The 16,642-nt window shown below is 42.7% G+C and overlaps 1 protein-coding gene across 6 annotated transcripts; it reads right to left on the bottom strand.

Annotated features, from left to right (window-relative positions):
• Window positions 1-1,269: 1,269 nt before the first annotated feature.
• Window positions 1,270-15,658, bottom strand: LOC107312691 (protein FAM122A). 6 transcript variants are annotated; one of them, XM_015860336.2, is made up of 10 exons: window positions 15,249-15,658; window positions 13,716-13,794; window positions 10,302-10,358; window positions 8,046-8,089; window positions 7,912-7,966; window positions 7,422-7,514; window positions 6,802-6,890; window positions 6,105-6,169; window positions 5,389-5,508; window positions 1,270-4,386 (listed from the first exon to the last, which is right to left on the bottom strand). In XM_015860336.2, exons 1-9 carry the CDS (start codon window positions 15,362-15,364, stop codon window positions 5,408-5,410), a joined length of 699 nt encoding a protein of 232 aa, XP_015715822.1. In that variant the 5' UTR covers window positions 15,365-15,658; the 3' UTR covers window positions 1,270-4,386; window positions 5,389-5,407. The 6 variants fall into 6 exon arrangements, with proteins under 6 accessions (XP_015715822.1, XP_015715817.1, XP_015715816.1 ...); XM_015860331.2 differs by having other exon boundaries at window positions 5,412-5,508; window positions 6,105-6,166; XM_015860330.2 differs by having other exon boundaries at window positions 5,412-5,508; window positions 15,249-15,656.
• Window positions 15,659-16,642: the final 984 nt, after the last annotated feature.

Raw genomic sequence — 16,642 nt, 5'->3', positions numbered from 1 at the left:
TAAGCATGAAAAAATGCACATTTCGACTCTCATTTCAGGGAGATGACAGCGTAGTCACAGATTTACTCTTAACACTGGAGCCATTTAGAACTGAGGGGACTCATCACCTCATGCCACAGTGAGACATAAGGGAGATGTGACCTTGGGGTGGGTGTACAAGGCTTAAAACATGTTCAAGATGCACTTATCTACATGTGTGCACATACCCCTGGTACCCTGAGGCCTGCTGAACAGGGCTAACACTGAACACCTTTGGAAATAAGACCTGAGGCAGTGAATGCACTTCCTCTTAAAACACCAGGAAAAATAGTTAAGTGCTCACGTCATTTCCTATTCCTGACTCCTTAAGACAAACAAAAGAGTCACTTCCTTAAGATGGAGAAGTATTTTGAGCAGCCAGTTTAGGATTGCTTAAAGATCACCCAGCAGAAACAATCAACTTGTTTACCCAGGGCTTGCTGTGGCACTGCTATCTCAGACAAGCAATGCTGGCAGGCAGGAAATGAGAGTGCTATGAAGATCCTCACTTCACATAATAAACCAGTCCTACTGTATACCAGCTCTCAAAAAGTAACACAGCCCCATAACCACACTGATAATCAACTGTGGGATTAGATGCAGGTGAAGTAACGCGTGTCTGTGAAACAACAGAGAATAATTACACAAAGGAATATGTTAAGCAAGGGCAAAGTCATGATTACAGCAGCACAAATGAAAGCAATGGCTGAAGAAAAAGCTGATAAGGGCTGCCTGAGTAACGGGTTCCCTGCGACACCTCTGTTGTGGGATATGAATTCAGACATGTCCAAAATCAAGAGCTACTGCTGGAGTCAATGTGCCTGTAATGAAAGGATCTTGATTTATTTTTAGCAGGAAGCTCCCTGCATCGGTTTCAGTGCCACCACCTGATTTGAGCTACTTGAAAGACTGGAAGTCAAAACAGTGCACTATTTTTGTGCCACAAAAACCAACGCATGATACGTACACCACGGTTTTGATTTTCCTCCGCAGAGAGGAGAAGCAGCAATAAGAACCAGATACCCAAAGACAAGTACCTTCACCTCTTCCTACTTCAGTTCATGCCTGTGGCAAATGGGAAATTGCAAATATTCACATGCCATCATTCATCACAGGAGAAGGTGCTAAATAAAATACTTGTATCCAGTAAGTGCCGGGCTTGCCTGAGGAATCTCCATAGCTTGCCTGTTTCTGTATTCATTGTATCCAACAAGGACACTCATTTCCAGAAATCACAAACCAAATTACAAGTGAGAAGACAGCACTTTTATAGGTTAAGAGCAATAAAACCATCCGCAACATGATCCTTGTAAAACAGACAATACACAAAGAAGCGAAGTGGCAACTTTTATACCTGGTTATTGAAAAGTATGTTTGGAGCAAAGTGCTCCTCTGTGGATCAAGAGGGTTTTAGTTACAGCATTTTAACTGGAAACATTCAGTGACACTTACAAACATGTTAACTCTGCTGATGAGAAGAGGGAACAACCTTAACTCCATCTGGCAGCTGGTGATGAGACGGGGTACGAAGAGCTCACATATTGTAATAGCAGCTCCTGAGCCTCTCTATTTTAAGTTCCGACTGCAACATATGCAAACACACAACAACAAAGTGAACACTTCTGAAGTGACAACTGCTAAGAAATGCTCAAGCTGTTACGTAGCTTGAAGCTCGCTGGTGGAGCTCCAGCAGTCACTCCTGTCTTCAGTGGTTTCATCAGCAGCACTGGGCTCACAAACACACAACTGACCCGAGAATCACAAGATTGGCCTTGCAGGAACACATAAGACTTTGCAGATCTATTTTGTTTGTGCAAGTTCGCTATCACTTACAGGCCAGTCTTCTGAAGAAAGGTGAAAAGAACAAGTTTGGGATTAGGTTCTCATGCTAATCGTCAGGAGGACAGCTGTTGGGTATTCTGATGAACCGGCTTGCTGACAACACGCAGAAGACCCCAGCAAAATTAATCTGGCTGATGCACTGGCTCGTTTTTCCTGGCATTTATATCACCATCCCACCACGAAGTATCTATTCCTCTGCTAAATGCAGTAAGTGCTCATTCCAAAAATACAGTCCCCTGAGCACTGGCACGGTTATCAACATTCCCTGGGCAACTGGGAAGGTAAAGCACGAAGATCACCTTTTGGAAACATTTGTTTTCCAAGAGCTGTGCTGCAGATTTTAGTGCCAACTTCAACGCTTAGGTAGACAAGGGTGGAAACGTGATACAACAGATACTCTGAGTTAGAAAGAAAAACATGTATATATTTGTTCCATTTATTGGCACTTATTTGAAAAGCATAAATATCCAACAGAAAAAAAAGACAGTGGATTTACACACAGCCATGAAACCCCCCGAACCAACGCATCTTCCTTATAAGATTGGGACACCCGGGGGCCCATTCTTAAGAAGAAAGTAAGATGAAAAAGTCAGTCTTGGCCTCACCACAGAAGAGTGAGCACACAGCAACTCTTTGGCACATCATCTGAAATCCCAAAAGGAAACTAGGCCATATTAGATGGCAAGGAGACACCACACACAGGTTCATCCATTGGCCACAGGGCAAAGGACAGTCTGAATAATAACAGAAGAAGAATCTGCAGGCAAGAAGTTGGCTACTGCAATAATTTAAGAGGAATTAAATCAGAAGCAAACCATGACATACGTTACTTGAACAGTGTAAAGCTGTTAAATAGGTTCTATTTTTTTTCCTACAATAAAGGTACCTAGTAGTTGTTGGTCCTGAAGTCACTAGGCAGTAAGTCATCCATTTCTACTTCTGATGGCTGCTGTCCAAAGCTCCATCCACGTGAATATGTCCCAGCAGAATTCAAACTGGGCTTCTCTCCTACTTGAGGACCCTTCCAATCTTCACATTTAGCATTCAAAAAACAAACATTTTGCTCCATTATTGACCTCTCTGGAGAGAAGGCTTGCAACCACATGGTACAGATGCATACACATGTACAGACAGGGATCCAGCTGGAGAAGTTCAATTCCGTACCAGGAGTCAACCACCAAAATGAGGTTGCCACAGGAATATTTGAAACGGTTCTCTATGCTGGTTTACAAGTTTTTCTTCTTGTCTGGTGAATTTCAGGGTGAAATCAGGATGTCTCAATCCAATGGCATTTTCAGTAGAGTACAAGAAGCCTGAAGCATGGCAGATCACCAAACTCCAACTTCCAACCAGCACCTAAAGCTTACAACAGCAGAAAAACCCTGGTGCTCTTATTCAATGCAGTAACATCAAGAGATTAAATTCTGAGCTGATCTGATCACCTGAACCTGTACAAAAGCGTTCATCGTCCCTCTTTGTTTTCATCCATCCAAAGTCACACACAAGGACAAATACTGAGTTAAAATAATGCACTTCTGGAGTACTAAATACTAAGAACTCACAACTTAATGTTTTGTGCTAAGCATGATAACTGTTCTTCCCAATTAAAAGATTAATGGAGCTTCTACCACTCTAATACATCATGTAAATGAAGGAAAAAAAAAAATAAAAATCACAAAAACCCAGAAGGTTCCACATTAACTTTGGGTTTAGTCACAACAGCAGTCCTGATCATGAGTAAAATCCAAGACACACATCTAAGATGACAATACACCAGCTCGTTCTTTTGGAATCTAATTAGAACAACAGAATTTAGTAAGTCGATCCCAACAGAATACAGGGATCAATTACTCCTCTCCCTACCCCCCAATATTCCTTCTTTTATATGAAGAGCAACAGCAAAACAACCTAATGTACACTGAGGGAATAAAAACAAATTAGTAAGCTGCTTCATCGATCTAAGACTGAGGACAAATGTGAATTATGTCACTACACAAAGCACCACTTCATAGTAGCAAGGACGCCGCCTCTTGTCTGCTGGAGAGCCAAGTCTTCTGCAAGCATGCAGTATTTGTAACTTACACCAACAGGAATAAATCCATGGGAAATCAACAGCTTGGATACTGATGTCAGCATCGACTATGTTTGCAATTCAAAATGCTTACTGTATTTCAGTAAACATCATACAAGTCACTAGAAACATGAATTCCTCCTCAAGGAACTATTCTGGAAGTTGTCTCGAAATAATGACATTTCTGGAAGTTCCTATGAGGAACAGAATCACATAAAAGACTCAGTTACACACAACAGGAAGCCTTATTGATATCCAGTCTGTTTCTTGGTATCCATTAGCAGATATTCGCTTCTCAATCGATAGGTAACTTAGCTGTAAGATCTACTGGTAAAAATGGAGACCTGGAGTCAGAAAGTGACACTGGAGAGCCGGTGCTGGCTCCAGCTTCAGCTGGTGAGTCACAGGAAGAGCCTGCACTGCTTCTGTTGTCATCAAGGGTGTGCGCCAACAAACTGAAAACACAGCGACATCAAGATATGAGAAATGAAGCACTCCAGTTCCTCTTAAGAGTTCCAAACATTGGCGTCTGCTCATTATAGGCCCACTTCAAGAACAAGCATACAGCTCTGAAGGAACAGCAAATCGCACATTTGAAATAAACCTGTAACAATACACCTTGCCATCTCCTTCAAACAGAAATAACATCTGCCCCTTTCTCTTCAGCTTAGCCCAAAATAGTTCACTTCTTTACAAATGTTGCAAGCTTTACCCCCATCTCTCACAAGGTCCTCATGCATCCAGACGCTCTTTTCAGCATATTTCACAGGATGCAAAATGCTGTTTCATCACCAGTGACAACAACAAACTGTTTTTAAGAACTACCATCTTCTAAAATAAACGGCAAATTAAACCCATTCTGCTATGCCTGCTATGAACAGGACGTGCTAACAAGTTGTTGTTTTCAAATACACCTGTTTTACAACATCCATTGCAATGGGCTCAAAGCTTGTGCACTCCTATATACTTTAGATGACACCATAAACAATCTCATCTTCGTAACTGTCCAGACATACCCTACATATTACTGCACCCTCCCAGTCAAAATATTGAACCCCCTTACTATTTCATGTGGCCACTTTTTCATTAGTGCTTCTTGTCTCCTCCTAGCAGGGATGGTTGGGGTAGTCCAATATGACAAAGCACAAAGGTAGAAAACAAAACAAAAATATCCCCCCCAACATTAACATCCATATTTAATTACAATTTGGAACTGGATTTCAGAAGTTGCCAGCCATAAGGGATCTCTAGTTCCTAAAGATTTTCAACTCCCATATACCTGAAAGCACATCAACAGACAAGGGTTGCCCATCTGTTCTAGAAATTCTAAACTTGGTGCTGTCTGCTTACTTTCACACCTTCAAAAACACAGGATGCTTGCACTAATTAGAAAGAAATGTAACTCCAAGTGTGAGCATTGCCAGATGAAAAAGAGACTTTAGTGCTTTTGATGCAACCTGCACAACAGAGTGGCAATTACCATCCACCAAGGTCTGGCTGGTGCAAAGCTTCAGAGGAAAGCATGTTGGTGGAGCCTTGGAATAACCTTTTTGGATGATCTTCCATTTCAGTTACACCTTTAGTAAGAGAGGAAGGGTGACAAAAATTACTACTCATTTAAACCAACATCTTCCACAGCACAAAATGCACAAGTTCCATCTTATGAAGTAACACTCCATAGGCTGTAATATTTAAAACAAGAGTTTGATGCTGAAATTTTAAAAGTAATTTGTTAGATACCTTTTAGCCTAAGCATTGGGAAGAGCTTAACAAATTATGGACCGAGGTGCGAATATCAGGTATTTGTACTTTAGAAGAAAGTGTTTTCATTTAATTCAGCTCAAACAGTTCACTGACTTCTAACAGCAAGGCAGAGAAGCTGAGAAGAAGTAAAGCTGTTTTCTCTCTTGTAATTAATGAAGTTCAGAATTAATTATCATTAAACAACTCCAGCAACACAGATGCATTGGGTCAGAAGCAGCTTTACTGAACAGTACGTACTAATTTATTGCTTCATCACCACAAACAGTCTTATTTATTTGGTAATCTGTAACACCCTCTATTTCCAGTCACTCTGCATCAGCTGGTACAACAGAATTACAAAGAGCTACACATGAATTATGGTCAAAGTAACCATTTTGCCTGCTGTTCTAGCCAAAAACAAATGCTGTACCTTTTCTTTTTATTGGTCCAAGAACACTTGGTCGAATGCAGTTAATTGGACTCTGGCTTCTCCTGCTAAAAAGGAGACAGATGCTACACTCATATCACCATTAACACAGAAAGCCTGAAAACATGTAAAGAATCAAAAGACTTCCAGATAACAAAGTGCTAAATGGAACACAGTCAGATAATAGGCATTAAAACAGCCTCTCCAAAATAGTTTCCTGTCATTTTATTTGCATTTATTTAAAAGAACGACCAGGGAGCACAGACCCCTGGTCTCAGCTAGGTCTCAGTATTCCACAACTGGAGCAGTCTGAAAGCTCAGGCAGTACTTTGCTTAAGCATTATGGCCCAGTATAACATAATGGTTTTCTGCCTGTACCACTCAGAACAAAACAGAACCCACAACAAATCCTGAATCAGTTGGGGTTTTTTCCCCTTAAAATTCAATCTAGTTACTCAAAAAGTGATTAGAAGCAATATAGAGATCATATTGCAAAGACCGATACTGAAATGTAGCCCACTTCCCTGATGTTAAAAGGATTTCAACAGCTATTTTAAGACGCTGTAAAATCTAACATTCAGATGAGTATAGCAAGTTGAACATAAGAAATGTAACTATTTACATAACATCTTGGTATTTCAAAAGCCTCGTGTGAGTAAGCTGTGCCAGCTTCCTATTATTGATATGATCTTGAACTTACCTTGAAAATCGCCTTGTTGGACTTGGGCTAGGACTGGGAGGTAATCCACTGCTACTCACCAGACTTTGCAGAGATGGTGAGAAGCATTGCTGAGAGCAGAAGTTTGTGTTATTTACATTTAGTATCACACCCATACGGTAGAAACCAATTCTTTATGCAGGAAAATTAGCAACCCATTACAAATTTAAAGCAACCCACTGAGCTGGCCACACCAAGATAGTGATTTTGGTTACCGAGAAAGAAACTGAAGATGGACAGATTCCATTTTCATGCAGAACGCATGCAAGTCGACAAGCATTTATTCCATCTCAGGCTGGTTAAACACACTAGTTAATAAAACAAGAACGTGTGCCTCCTCCTCTTGTTTTACGTTGAAAGCGAATTCAATTGATTTACCACAGACTAGCAGTGGAACACTCCACAGAAATTCTCATCTACAAGACATACAGCTGCTAGCTGGGAGTTTCAGTTTAGGAGTTTTAGGAAGGTTGGGTTTTGTTTGCCCTTGTTTTTGGTTTGCAGCTGGTGCAGAAAGGAGCAGGTGGCTTGCTCTTTCACTACTAATTGCATTGAATTTAGCACTGCTCAGGACAAAACTTTTATTACCACGTTTTGCTCACCTTCCCTATTCCTCTGGTAGGTGAAGGAGCTGGAGAGACTGGGACAAAGTCTACTTGCTTTGGTGATGATGATTTTTCAAAATCATTGTTACTCTGTAAACAGTGCATACAGTTAATGTTGTGAGCAAGTAGAGAAGGGCTGTTTTGTGTAGAACTGAGTATGATTCAAAAGTTATCAGCCTTCATCCTCGTGATTTTTTTTTCTTGGGCATTCTAAAACAAACCTTAAGCATTACTTGTTAGGTATTAGAACACAGAAGAAAATTTGGACATGCAGACATCCATGCAGTTCTCTTTTGACATTCCAGCCCAAGGAACCTACAGGTATCCTTGAGTAACTGATAACTGCGTGCCTTAAGAGTGTGAAAAACTGCTGGTGATACAGTCACCACCTTAATTGTGCTTAAACTATACAAAAAAGGTTGAAGTAAGTTTCTCTAGTGTCCTGATACTGATAACAGGAATACAAATTAAAGCACAAATGCATTACCAGGCTCAAGCTCTCCTCCCATGACTGGCTCATCTGCATTGCTACTTGCACTTCTCTATAAAGAAGAAAAGAAACGTATTGCCCTAGGCCCACAGAAGACTGGATTAAGTAAGCTAGCTTTCCTTAATGCTTACCTTTCATGGACTGTTTCTCTGTTCATCAAGTTCATTCCTTCTTCCTAGAAAAAAATAGATGAAAAATTAATTAAGGCAAAAAAAGGGAAAAAAAAGATTTTATTTTACTTCAGTATAGAGATTTTTATCAACTTAGTTAAGTAAGGATAACCTCAAGCTCTCACAAGACATAGAGAGCTGAGAGGAAGAAAAAAGGAAAGAACCACATTAAGAGACACCATCAACAAGCCTTTATGGGAGTTGGCTGTTTTTCACACAGTTTTTGTATTAAATTTATTTTCACTTCTATCAAAAAGTACTTCAAATGCAGAACAATAGCAACCAAAAATCCTACACGTGCTGCAGTGTCTTCACATGCTCTTGCAGATTATTATTTCTTAAAGTAGAAACACATTTAAGGACACAACTGGATTGATAGAATAAGGAATACCCCTTATCCTACCTACTAGTATCCATTGCATCTCATTGCTCCACAGCGTATGCAATAAATGTGGAATTTGGTGTTTTCTTCTAAAACATTCATACAATATTGTTAAAACAGATCAGAGATGAAGCATTAAACATTAACATGACTCAATCCCCTCTTAGGTATGTGTGCATCCTTCCTTAAAACTAAACGAACACTGTGCACGCAGTTGAGTGAATGGGTAAATTCCCCAGTTCAGTCCAGTTTGAGAATGAAAGCTGAACTAAACACATTCACTATGTCCACCTTATGTAGGGAAAGCCTCACTAACACAGTTCATTGTGAGCTTTGCTGGGATTTGAAAGAGACGAGAAGTGAAGCACACTGTTCCTGTGTATGCTGGGAAGCACACAGCACAGAGAATTTCAACTCGTGCATTTAACTACCAAATACAAGTTAGGAAATGTCAGCACTCAAATTTATGGAGTAACACAGAACACAAAAATATCTGAACTTAAAACAATTTGAATGATCAAACTTTATTTCCTGTAAGAAATATAGCAGAGAAACCACAGTCATTCATCTCCTTGTGCTCGTCACATTTATATATTTCTCCTAAGCTTTTCTATATTGATAAAAGCAGCTTTAAAACCGACTTGAGTGCTTCAGGCTCTCTTGAAGCCAGTACACTGCTCACATAGCAAACAAAAACAGTTGTCTTCTTCAGGGTTACTAATGCACACACCTTAAATATCGAGTGGCATGCGGAAGCACCTTACATCACTTTGGACATCATACCCTGAAAATGCTGTCTGAAAGTTTTGTTCTTACAAAGTAATGTATATTCATACTCATTGAAAAGTTCAAAGTTAAGAGCAAAATCAAGCACCTTCAAGCTAGTTTTATAAGTACTTGACTGCCAAGAAGTCAATCAGTAAATCACTGAATGGCTTAGGTTGGGTGGGATCTCAAGGATCATGAAGCTCCAACCCCAGAGCCACAAGCAGGGCCACCAGCCTCCCCATTTAATACCAGACCAGGCTGTCCAGGGCCCCATCCAACGTGGCTTTGAACACCTCCAGGGATGGGGCATCCACAGCCTCTCTGGGCAGCTGTTCCAGCACCTCATCACTCTCATAGTAAAGAGCTACCCCCTGATATCCAACCTAAATATTCCCTCCTTCAACGTAAAACCATTTCCCTTTGTCCTGCCAAGGACAATATTTAAAATGGAGGAGCCACAAGAGTTTGAGTCTGCCAGTTTTAAAACATGCATCTTCAGCCTGAGCTGCGCTGTGGGTAGTTATTTAAGCCTGCCCAGATATTTGCCATCCTCCCTCCTCCTCCTCCATATCACCCTTCCCCTCACACTCTAATGGCACAACCAGCGATCTGGATGAGAATCTTATGCAGATGAAAAGCTGCCCAGCCAGGAGAGTCTGAACTATGCTGGTTTGTTTTTTTTTTTCTTTGCCAGATTGCTTCCTTATCCAGTTCTTTTTCTGGCTGCAGTAAATGCTGTGCCAACACAAGTTGTTATTAGCCTTAAGTGTTTATGCTGGTCTGACTGCCAAAAAAGCTCAGTGAAACTTTACTGGAAGGGTTTACGTTACAGGTTTCCTTCCTAAAGTGTCAATTCTAAGACCCTTTACCTCTTTCAGTTCAAGTCTTCTCACTGTAACACGTATCTGTCTCTTTATAGAATCTGGAATGCTGCAAACAAGATGTAGTCTTTACTTTCAAACATACATTGAGGCAATAGAGTGCTGCAGACTCGCTACAAAACCCCACAAAAACAACCCAGCCACCTACAAGCAATTTCATATTTAGAAGTTATAACCTATTCTTACCTGTTTGATTTGATGAAGACGGCTGCTAGGAATACGGATAGGCGATGATGGCACAAACTGCAGAACAAAGCAGTACATGACTTAAAAACCACAGGGAAAGTGCAGAAATACAACTGTGTAAATCTATCTTAAACTCAAAACATATACACAAAGGGTTTTGTTTGTTTAAACAGCACTTGTAACACTCAGTATACACAAACTCTGTAAAGTACTCCCAAGAACATGATCCTATGCATTTCCACCCTACACTGCTGCGTATGCTCACAGGTAAAGTTTCACTGGTGCCACTCTGGCAGACAGCATGACCAAAATAAGCAGTCAGCTTCCCCCAGTGCCACTGCCCTTCCATTTCTGTCCCTGCACTGCCCTCTCTCTTCTGCCAACACAAGCATCCGTGGGGCCTCACAGCAAAAAGGGAAAAACAAACCCAGAGAAAGCTGTTGCTTAAACAGTGGCTCAACATTTAACCACGGCCTAAAGTGCTTTGCCTTAAAAGAAAAAAAAAAAAAACAGTAGGAAAGAAAACCACAGCATTTACTCACTAGATGCCACTGATGTGTTCTGAAAGGAATTACACAGATCCTGAGCACTGCTGATCCCTAGGCAATGACATGTATTTACCAGAAAAGGCATAGCAGCCCCTGTTGATGTCATTATAAAAGAGTGAGAGTCTGAGACTTGGAAAAGTTCATACGGCAAGAAAAGCTCCTAGAATTCAGCTAAACAACTGAGACAAGCACTGTAACAGCCCAGAGACCGGGCCAGAAAGTGCACTCCTGTTACCAAAGCACTTTGACAGCTCCCACCATTCTCATTAGAGTTAACACAACACATCAGAAAATTCACTTCTTTCCCATTGAGCTTAACACAATGTGAAATACTAACTGAAGTTAGAATGTATCTCTTGAAATAAAACTCTTCGAATTAACAGCTTCGGTCATTCACTGAACATTGTAACCAACTTTGTTACAGCTTAAACTGCAATAAAACTTACTTTTTCTAAGCACATCAAAAAGTGTTTTGAAGTACATTTTATCCCCTATGTACTGTGAAATTAAATGTATCAAAACAGATGTCAATCTAGCATAACGTCTAAGGCCATAAAACTACACTTCTTTTGCTCTAGCATGAATACCAGGGGAAGTTGCTTAGGGTCCTTAATACTGAAGGTTAATTACGTTCCAGAAACTATTTAGATGCAGCTGATCCTGGCTTAGGGCAACAGAAGGAGAGGATAATCTCTTAAGTTCACTTCCAATTTCATTCCCCTTGCCATGCTCAACAGAACCAGAAACCAGCCCATCATTCGAAGAGCTAATTCAAAGAGATGAGGTACCAATCTAGCTGATGAAGCACCTGATTTTTAGCATAAGTTTCAGCTGTATTTTGTCAGCATCTGGTCAGCAAGGAGTGAAGAATACTTGCAAGCCCAAGAAACTGACATGAGTTGGATTATATGAGGCCATAGGGACAGTTCCTCATGGGGTCAGTGTTTAATTCAAGTCTCTGATGCGGGCCTTGTGGAATCTAAAAGGCTTGGAAGGATGCAGTCTCATAGAGCTCTGAATGCAAGGTAATGAGAGGAAGAGCTCTTTATATAAGAAAATGCACAGTAGGTTTAAGAAGATGAGAAAAGAGATGCAAACTGCAAAGTGTTATTAAAAATCCCTTTGTTAGCTCTAAACCAATTTCTGCCCTTAAGCAACATGTTCATCCTTCCTCAAAAAGCTTCCATTCTTAACAGAAGAGTACACCTCCTTTTCAGCTCCTGGGACAGCTGTAAGAACTAGTCTATCAGAGCACCAGCTCCTGCTTCCCAGCAAGTTCCAGGCAATACTCCCCAAGTTAGAATTCTCTCTTCTTTTTTTCCCCCAGCAATTGAGGAGCTTCAAGAAGAGAACCTAACAAACTGAGGTTTACCTTCAGTTTGTTTCTCCTTTAGTCTGACCATAAGAATAAATTTCCTCTAAGCTGCAGCCCTAGAAAATACATGAAAAAGAGAGACACTTGTTTAATAATTTGTTACCATTATAGTCTATCAGGATTTCTTTCCGAATAACCTTTCTAAAACTTTACATTAAGTATCCTGGATATGTTACAGACACAAGCTTTTGCTTGCGTAGCTCTCTGTCTTGACTTTAGAACAGAATGTTAGCAGAGGGACATCAGTCAAGGAAATAAGAGCGCGCCATTCTTCAGCCTCTAGCACGGAGCTAGCAGGTTACTTCTAAAGCCTTGTCAAAAGGCATCTAAGAAATAACAGGGTGACTGCAATCAGCTTTACAGGAGACAACGATGCTGCAGAAGAAACCAAACAGGGGTAGAATAGATAGAATCAGAACGCACTGAAGGCCATTATGGTAGCATCACTGGGTTACTGTGTTTTTTCCCCTTACTTAATGGGAAATTGTTGCCACTCCCCACCTACCTACCTGAACATTAGCTCTTCCAAAACTTTAATAAGACATTGATTGCAGCTGAGCATTACCTTGCATATGTCTCTTTTTCCTATGGCTGTTTTAGGAGAAAAGTTGCACGAAGCTGACAAAACTCATTTCTGTTGAAGAAAGCAACTGCCCAACATACCCCAGCCCTTCTGATAAGGGCCAGCAAACCAATACATGCAACCTGTGCAGGTGTTCTCAATTGGTTACCACCCCACCCTCCTATCACAACTCATTAAGTACTAAAAACACAAGGCACACAATAATTCCCCTGGATCAAAGACCCGTATGTGCAAATTAATAGCTTACAGGTTCAGATTTTTGGGAACTGTAATAACAAAATCGTGATAAAAATTGAAGTGTTTCCAAGAGGTAGAATTACTCATTTAGGGAGTCTCAGGCTCCGTGTTCCATCAGCCAGTTCTATCTCATTACATCAGCTGTAGATTTCAGCAGTATGATCTGACTTAAATAGAAAAAGAACTTAAAACCTGAACACAACTGCACTTACTTTTTAAGCATCAGAAATTATGAGCACGTTGGTTACTGAACAATAGCACATCTATACAACCTGCTTTCTTTGCTAACTATCTGACTTTTAGAACATCTGCTCACATTCCCTTGGATGCATTCAAGGCCAGGCTGGATGTGGCTCTGGGCAGCCTGATATAGTGGTTGGTGACCCTGCACATGGCAGGGGACTTGAAACTGGATTATTTTTGAGGTCCTTTTCAACCCAGGCCAGTCTATGATTCTATGAATCATTACAACGACAGTGAAACACAAGTACTCACCAAGGCCAAACAGCCTACAGAGAGCATTCGCTACAGCTACGATATACTAATATCAGAGCAGAGCCCTGTTTTTGAAAATGTGGTTAATTTCAGAGATTACAAACTCCTTTCCTTCTTTACTTCAGGCCCAAAGCAGAGTGTGCAAACTGATGTGGGTGCTCTAATTGTGTCCTTACCAGACTGTGACGATTCATAACCGTGGTGCTGTTCCTGCGGGTTCGCAGAACGCTGCCCTGGAACACCTGTGAGTTATCACTGTGAAAAGAAACAGCTGTCAAATGCAAAAGCCACTGCCTTCCCATCAAAAAGCACCTCTTGCAATAAGCTCAGTTTCAAACACTATGAAGGTTCTCATCTCAAGAAGCGCAACCAAGTCCCAGCTACTTCTATCACTCAACTGAGCCTAAAAATAACAAGACAATTAAGACAGACCCTTTCTGTGGGTATTGATTATGTTTGGAGGGGCTGCAGGCAGCAGACATCATCCAACAGAACAAGTTTGTAACAGCATATAACCAGAAACCAGCTTCAGTGGCAGCAGAACATGACAATGCAGCACTTAGTAACTCTTGTCACTAGGAACACATTCTAAACTCTTTTGCAGCATAGGTTACATTAAGCATGATGCAAAAAAAACAGCTTAAAAACCCCTGAGACTTTTGGCTGCGGTGATGTCTCTAATCAGGAAACAACACATCAATTTAAACGATGCAGGATGAGGTATGTGACATAAGCACAGTTCCTTTTTCAAAGCAATTCTATTGATCCCTAAACTAAGTTTCTCTGGCCATCTCTTGTATTACCAACAGCAATTAATCAGTACTCAATGATACCAAAGGAATTCACTTTCAGCAGAAACTTTGAGCTACGTGGATTGAGTCCAATAATCAGTGTGTACTGGAAAGAATTGGGGGGGTGGAAAGATCTATTTGGCATGAAAACAGGAATCAAGAGCTGAGTGAAGGGTAAATCCTGTCCTCTAAGAAATGCCACCTGGACAAATTCTTACCAAATCTGTTACCAGGGAAATAGGGCCAATGGGCAGCAACAGAGCAGGAGCAGCAGCCCAGGAGCTGAGCTTTGTTCCAGTTTGCTCAACAAAGCCATTCTGGGAGGAAAAACAAGTGCCATTTCATGCCAAGAGCTGCAATCTGACAAGAAGAGTTTTCTGCTGGAAAATTCCTAACAGGCAAACCACTGCAACCACCTGCAATTAGCTCTGTAGGCTTTCAGTGCTATTTACATAAACACCTCACCGAGTGGATGCAGCTTTAAGGCCAGAGCTCTGCCTTACCTCTCTGCCTGCCCAGAGCCTGCATTAAACCATTTGTTTATAACACACTGAGGAGATTTCAGGCTTCACAGTTTGTTTTTATAACTTAAGAAGCGTCCCTGAGGATCAGCCACGGCTCACAGCGCTCCGGCCCTGCTCAGAGCTGTGTGGGCACAGCTGCTTCCTGCAGTTACACAAACCTATTACAGCTCTGCTCGCTTAACGTCGGCCCACGGCTGGCTAGACAAGCACTAACACTTTCAGAGCTGCAGAAGGTTTTGGTAGGACGTCAATGAGGAGCCCAAAGGTCACCCGGAATTAACAACAGCTAAAGCAACGCACAGGGCAGCGGAGGCCGCTTCGTACTGCGGTACCGCCGGGCCCCACGGAGCGGCGTCACGGCGCCTTGCCCGCCGCCCAGCCGGGCCGCGCTCACCTGAGGCCGTGGATGAGGGGGGCGCTGTTGGATCTCCTCAGCCCGCCGCCGTCGCTCGGTGCCGCGGCGCTCCCCGGCGGCAGCTCCAGGTCCAGCTCCATTTTCTCCTGAGCCATCACGGCGGCGGCTCCGGCTCGTCCCGCTCCGCCGCGACGCCCATTCACTGCCGCCGCCCGCCGCGGCTCCTCACGCCGCGGCCGCCCCTACAGGCCCCGCGGGACAGCGGGACCCTGCGAGGAGGGCGGCCCCAGCAGCGCCCCATACCGGCTGCGGCCCGGCCCGCTCCCACAGCCGCTGTCGTTACGCTCCGCGGTGCCGGTGCCGCCGCTACGGAGAGAGCGAGCGCCTCAGGCCGGACCCCCCCACAGCCCCTCACCCTGCACACAGCGCGCATGCGCAGCAGGGCGCCCGCACGGCGCCGTGAGCTGAGGCCCCGTGGCGGCAGTGCGCATGCGCGACTGGAGCTCGGGGGGTCGGGGCGTGCTGTGTGTGTCCTCACTTAATTACCTTACACTGATTAATCAATGGCCGCGTATTACAGAGTCGCTGGGCTTAGAAGGGACCTCGAGATTCTCTTCGAAAGGGCTGACAATAGCAGGACACGGGGAAATGGTTTTAAGTTAAAAGAGGGAAGATTTAGGTTGGATGTTTCTTCACTAGGAGAGTGGTTAAGCACTGGAACAGGCTGCCCACGGAGGTTGTGGATGCCCCGTCCTTGGAGGTGTTCAAGACCAGGTTGGACGGGGCCCTGGGCAACCTGATCTAGTAAAGGTGTATGTTTGGTGGCCCTGCCAGGCAGGGGGTTGGAACTACATGATCCTTGAGGTCCCTTCCAACCCGGGTCATTCTGTGATTCTGTGAGATATCATCAAGTCCGGCCCCCCTGCTAAAGCAGGTGATGTATTTCATGGCAGCAGAGCCCGTGCTGTGGGCTTCGATCTGTTGGTGCAGCTGGTGGAGTTACAGGCACTTTGCTGTGTTTGGTCTCCGGGTTTTTTGGTGTAAGTACATGTTGGAAAAGCTTGAAAATACTTAGAATAGTGTATTCGTGGAGCCCTGGTAAGTTGTCTCAGGTCCATAATAGGCACAAACGCTTCTGTAGGGTCAGTATAATGCAAGGAATGTAGATGCCAGAGAAACAGTTCATTGGGAACATACATCATCTCTAGCTGTGGAATAACAACTGCGAGCAGGTGCCGGAACTAACAGCAAAGCCCAGAAGCGGCTCAGTTAACTACAATCATCCACATTCAGTCCGTTGAAAGGAACAGAATAATCACACAGCAGAATTCCAAGTCCTCCATCCTTATTTTTTCATGTAGCTTTGAAAAACATTATCTATTTTGTTCTGAAACGAGGTGCTGGTAAGGCCCTTAACGCTCACATACAGCCCG

This window comes from Coturnix japonica, chromosome 4 (genome assembly GCF_001577835.2).
Source record: "Coturnix japonica isolate 7356 chromosome 4, Coturnix japonica 2.1, whole genome shotgun sequence".
Taxonomy (NCBI): domain Eukaryota; kingdom Metazoa; phylum Chordata; class Aves; order Galliformes; family Phasianidae; genus Coturnix; species Coturnix japonica.
Note: the sequence above shows the minus strand (reverse complement) of the source record. Positions and strands in the feature narration are given on the sequence as shown.

Coding starts and splice junctions, on each gene's coding strand:
- LOC107312691 (XM_015860330.2), bottom strand. CDS start 15,364: ATGGCTCAGGAGAAAATGGAGCTGGACCTGGAGCTGCCGCCGGGGAGC. Junction 10,359..13,715: donor TTATGAATCGTCACAGTCTG/GTAAGGACACAA, acceptor TTTGTTCTGCAG/TTTGTGCCATCATCGCCTAT. Junction 4,387..5,411: donor CAGCCAGACCTTGGTGGATG/GTAATTGCCACT, acceptor CTGTGTTTTCAG/TTTGTTGGCGCACACCCTTG.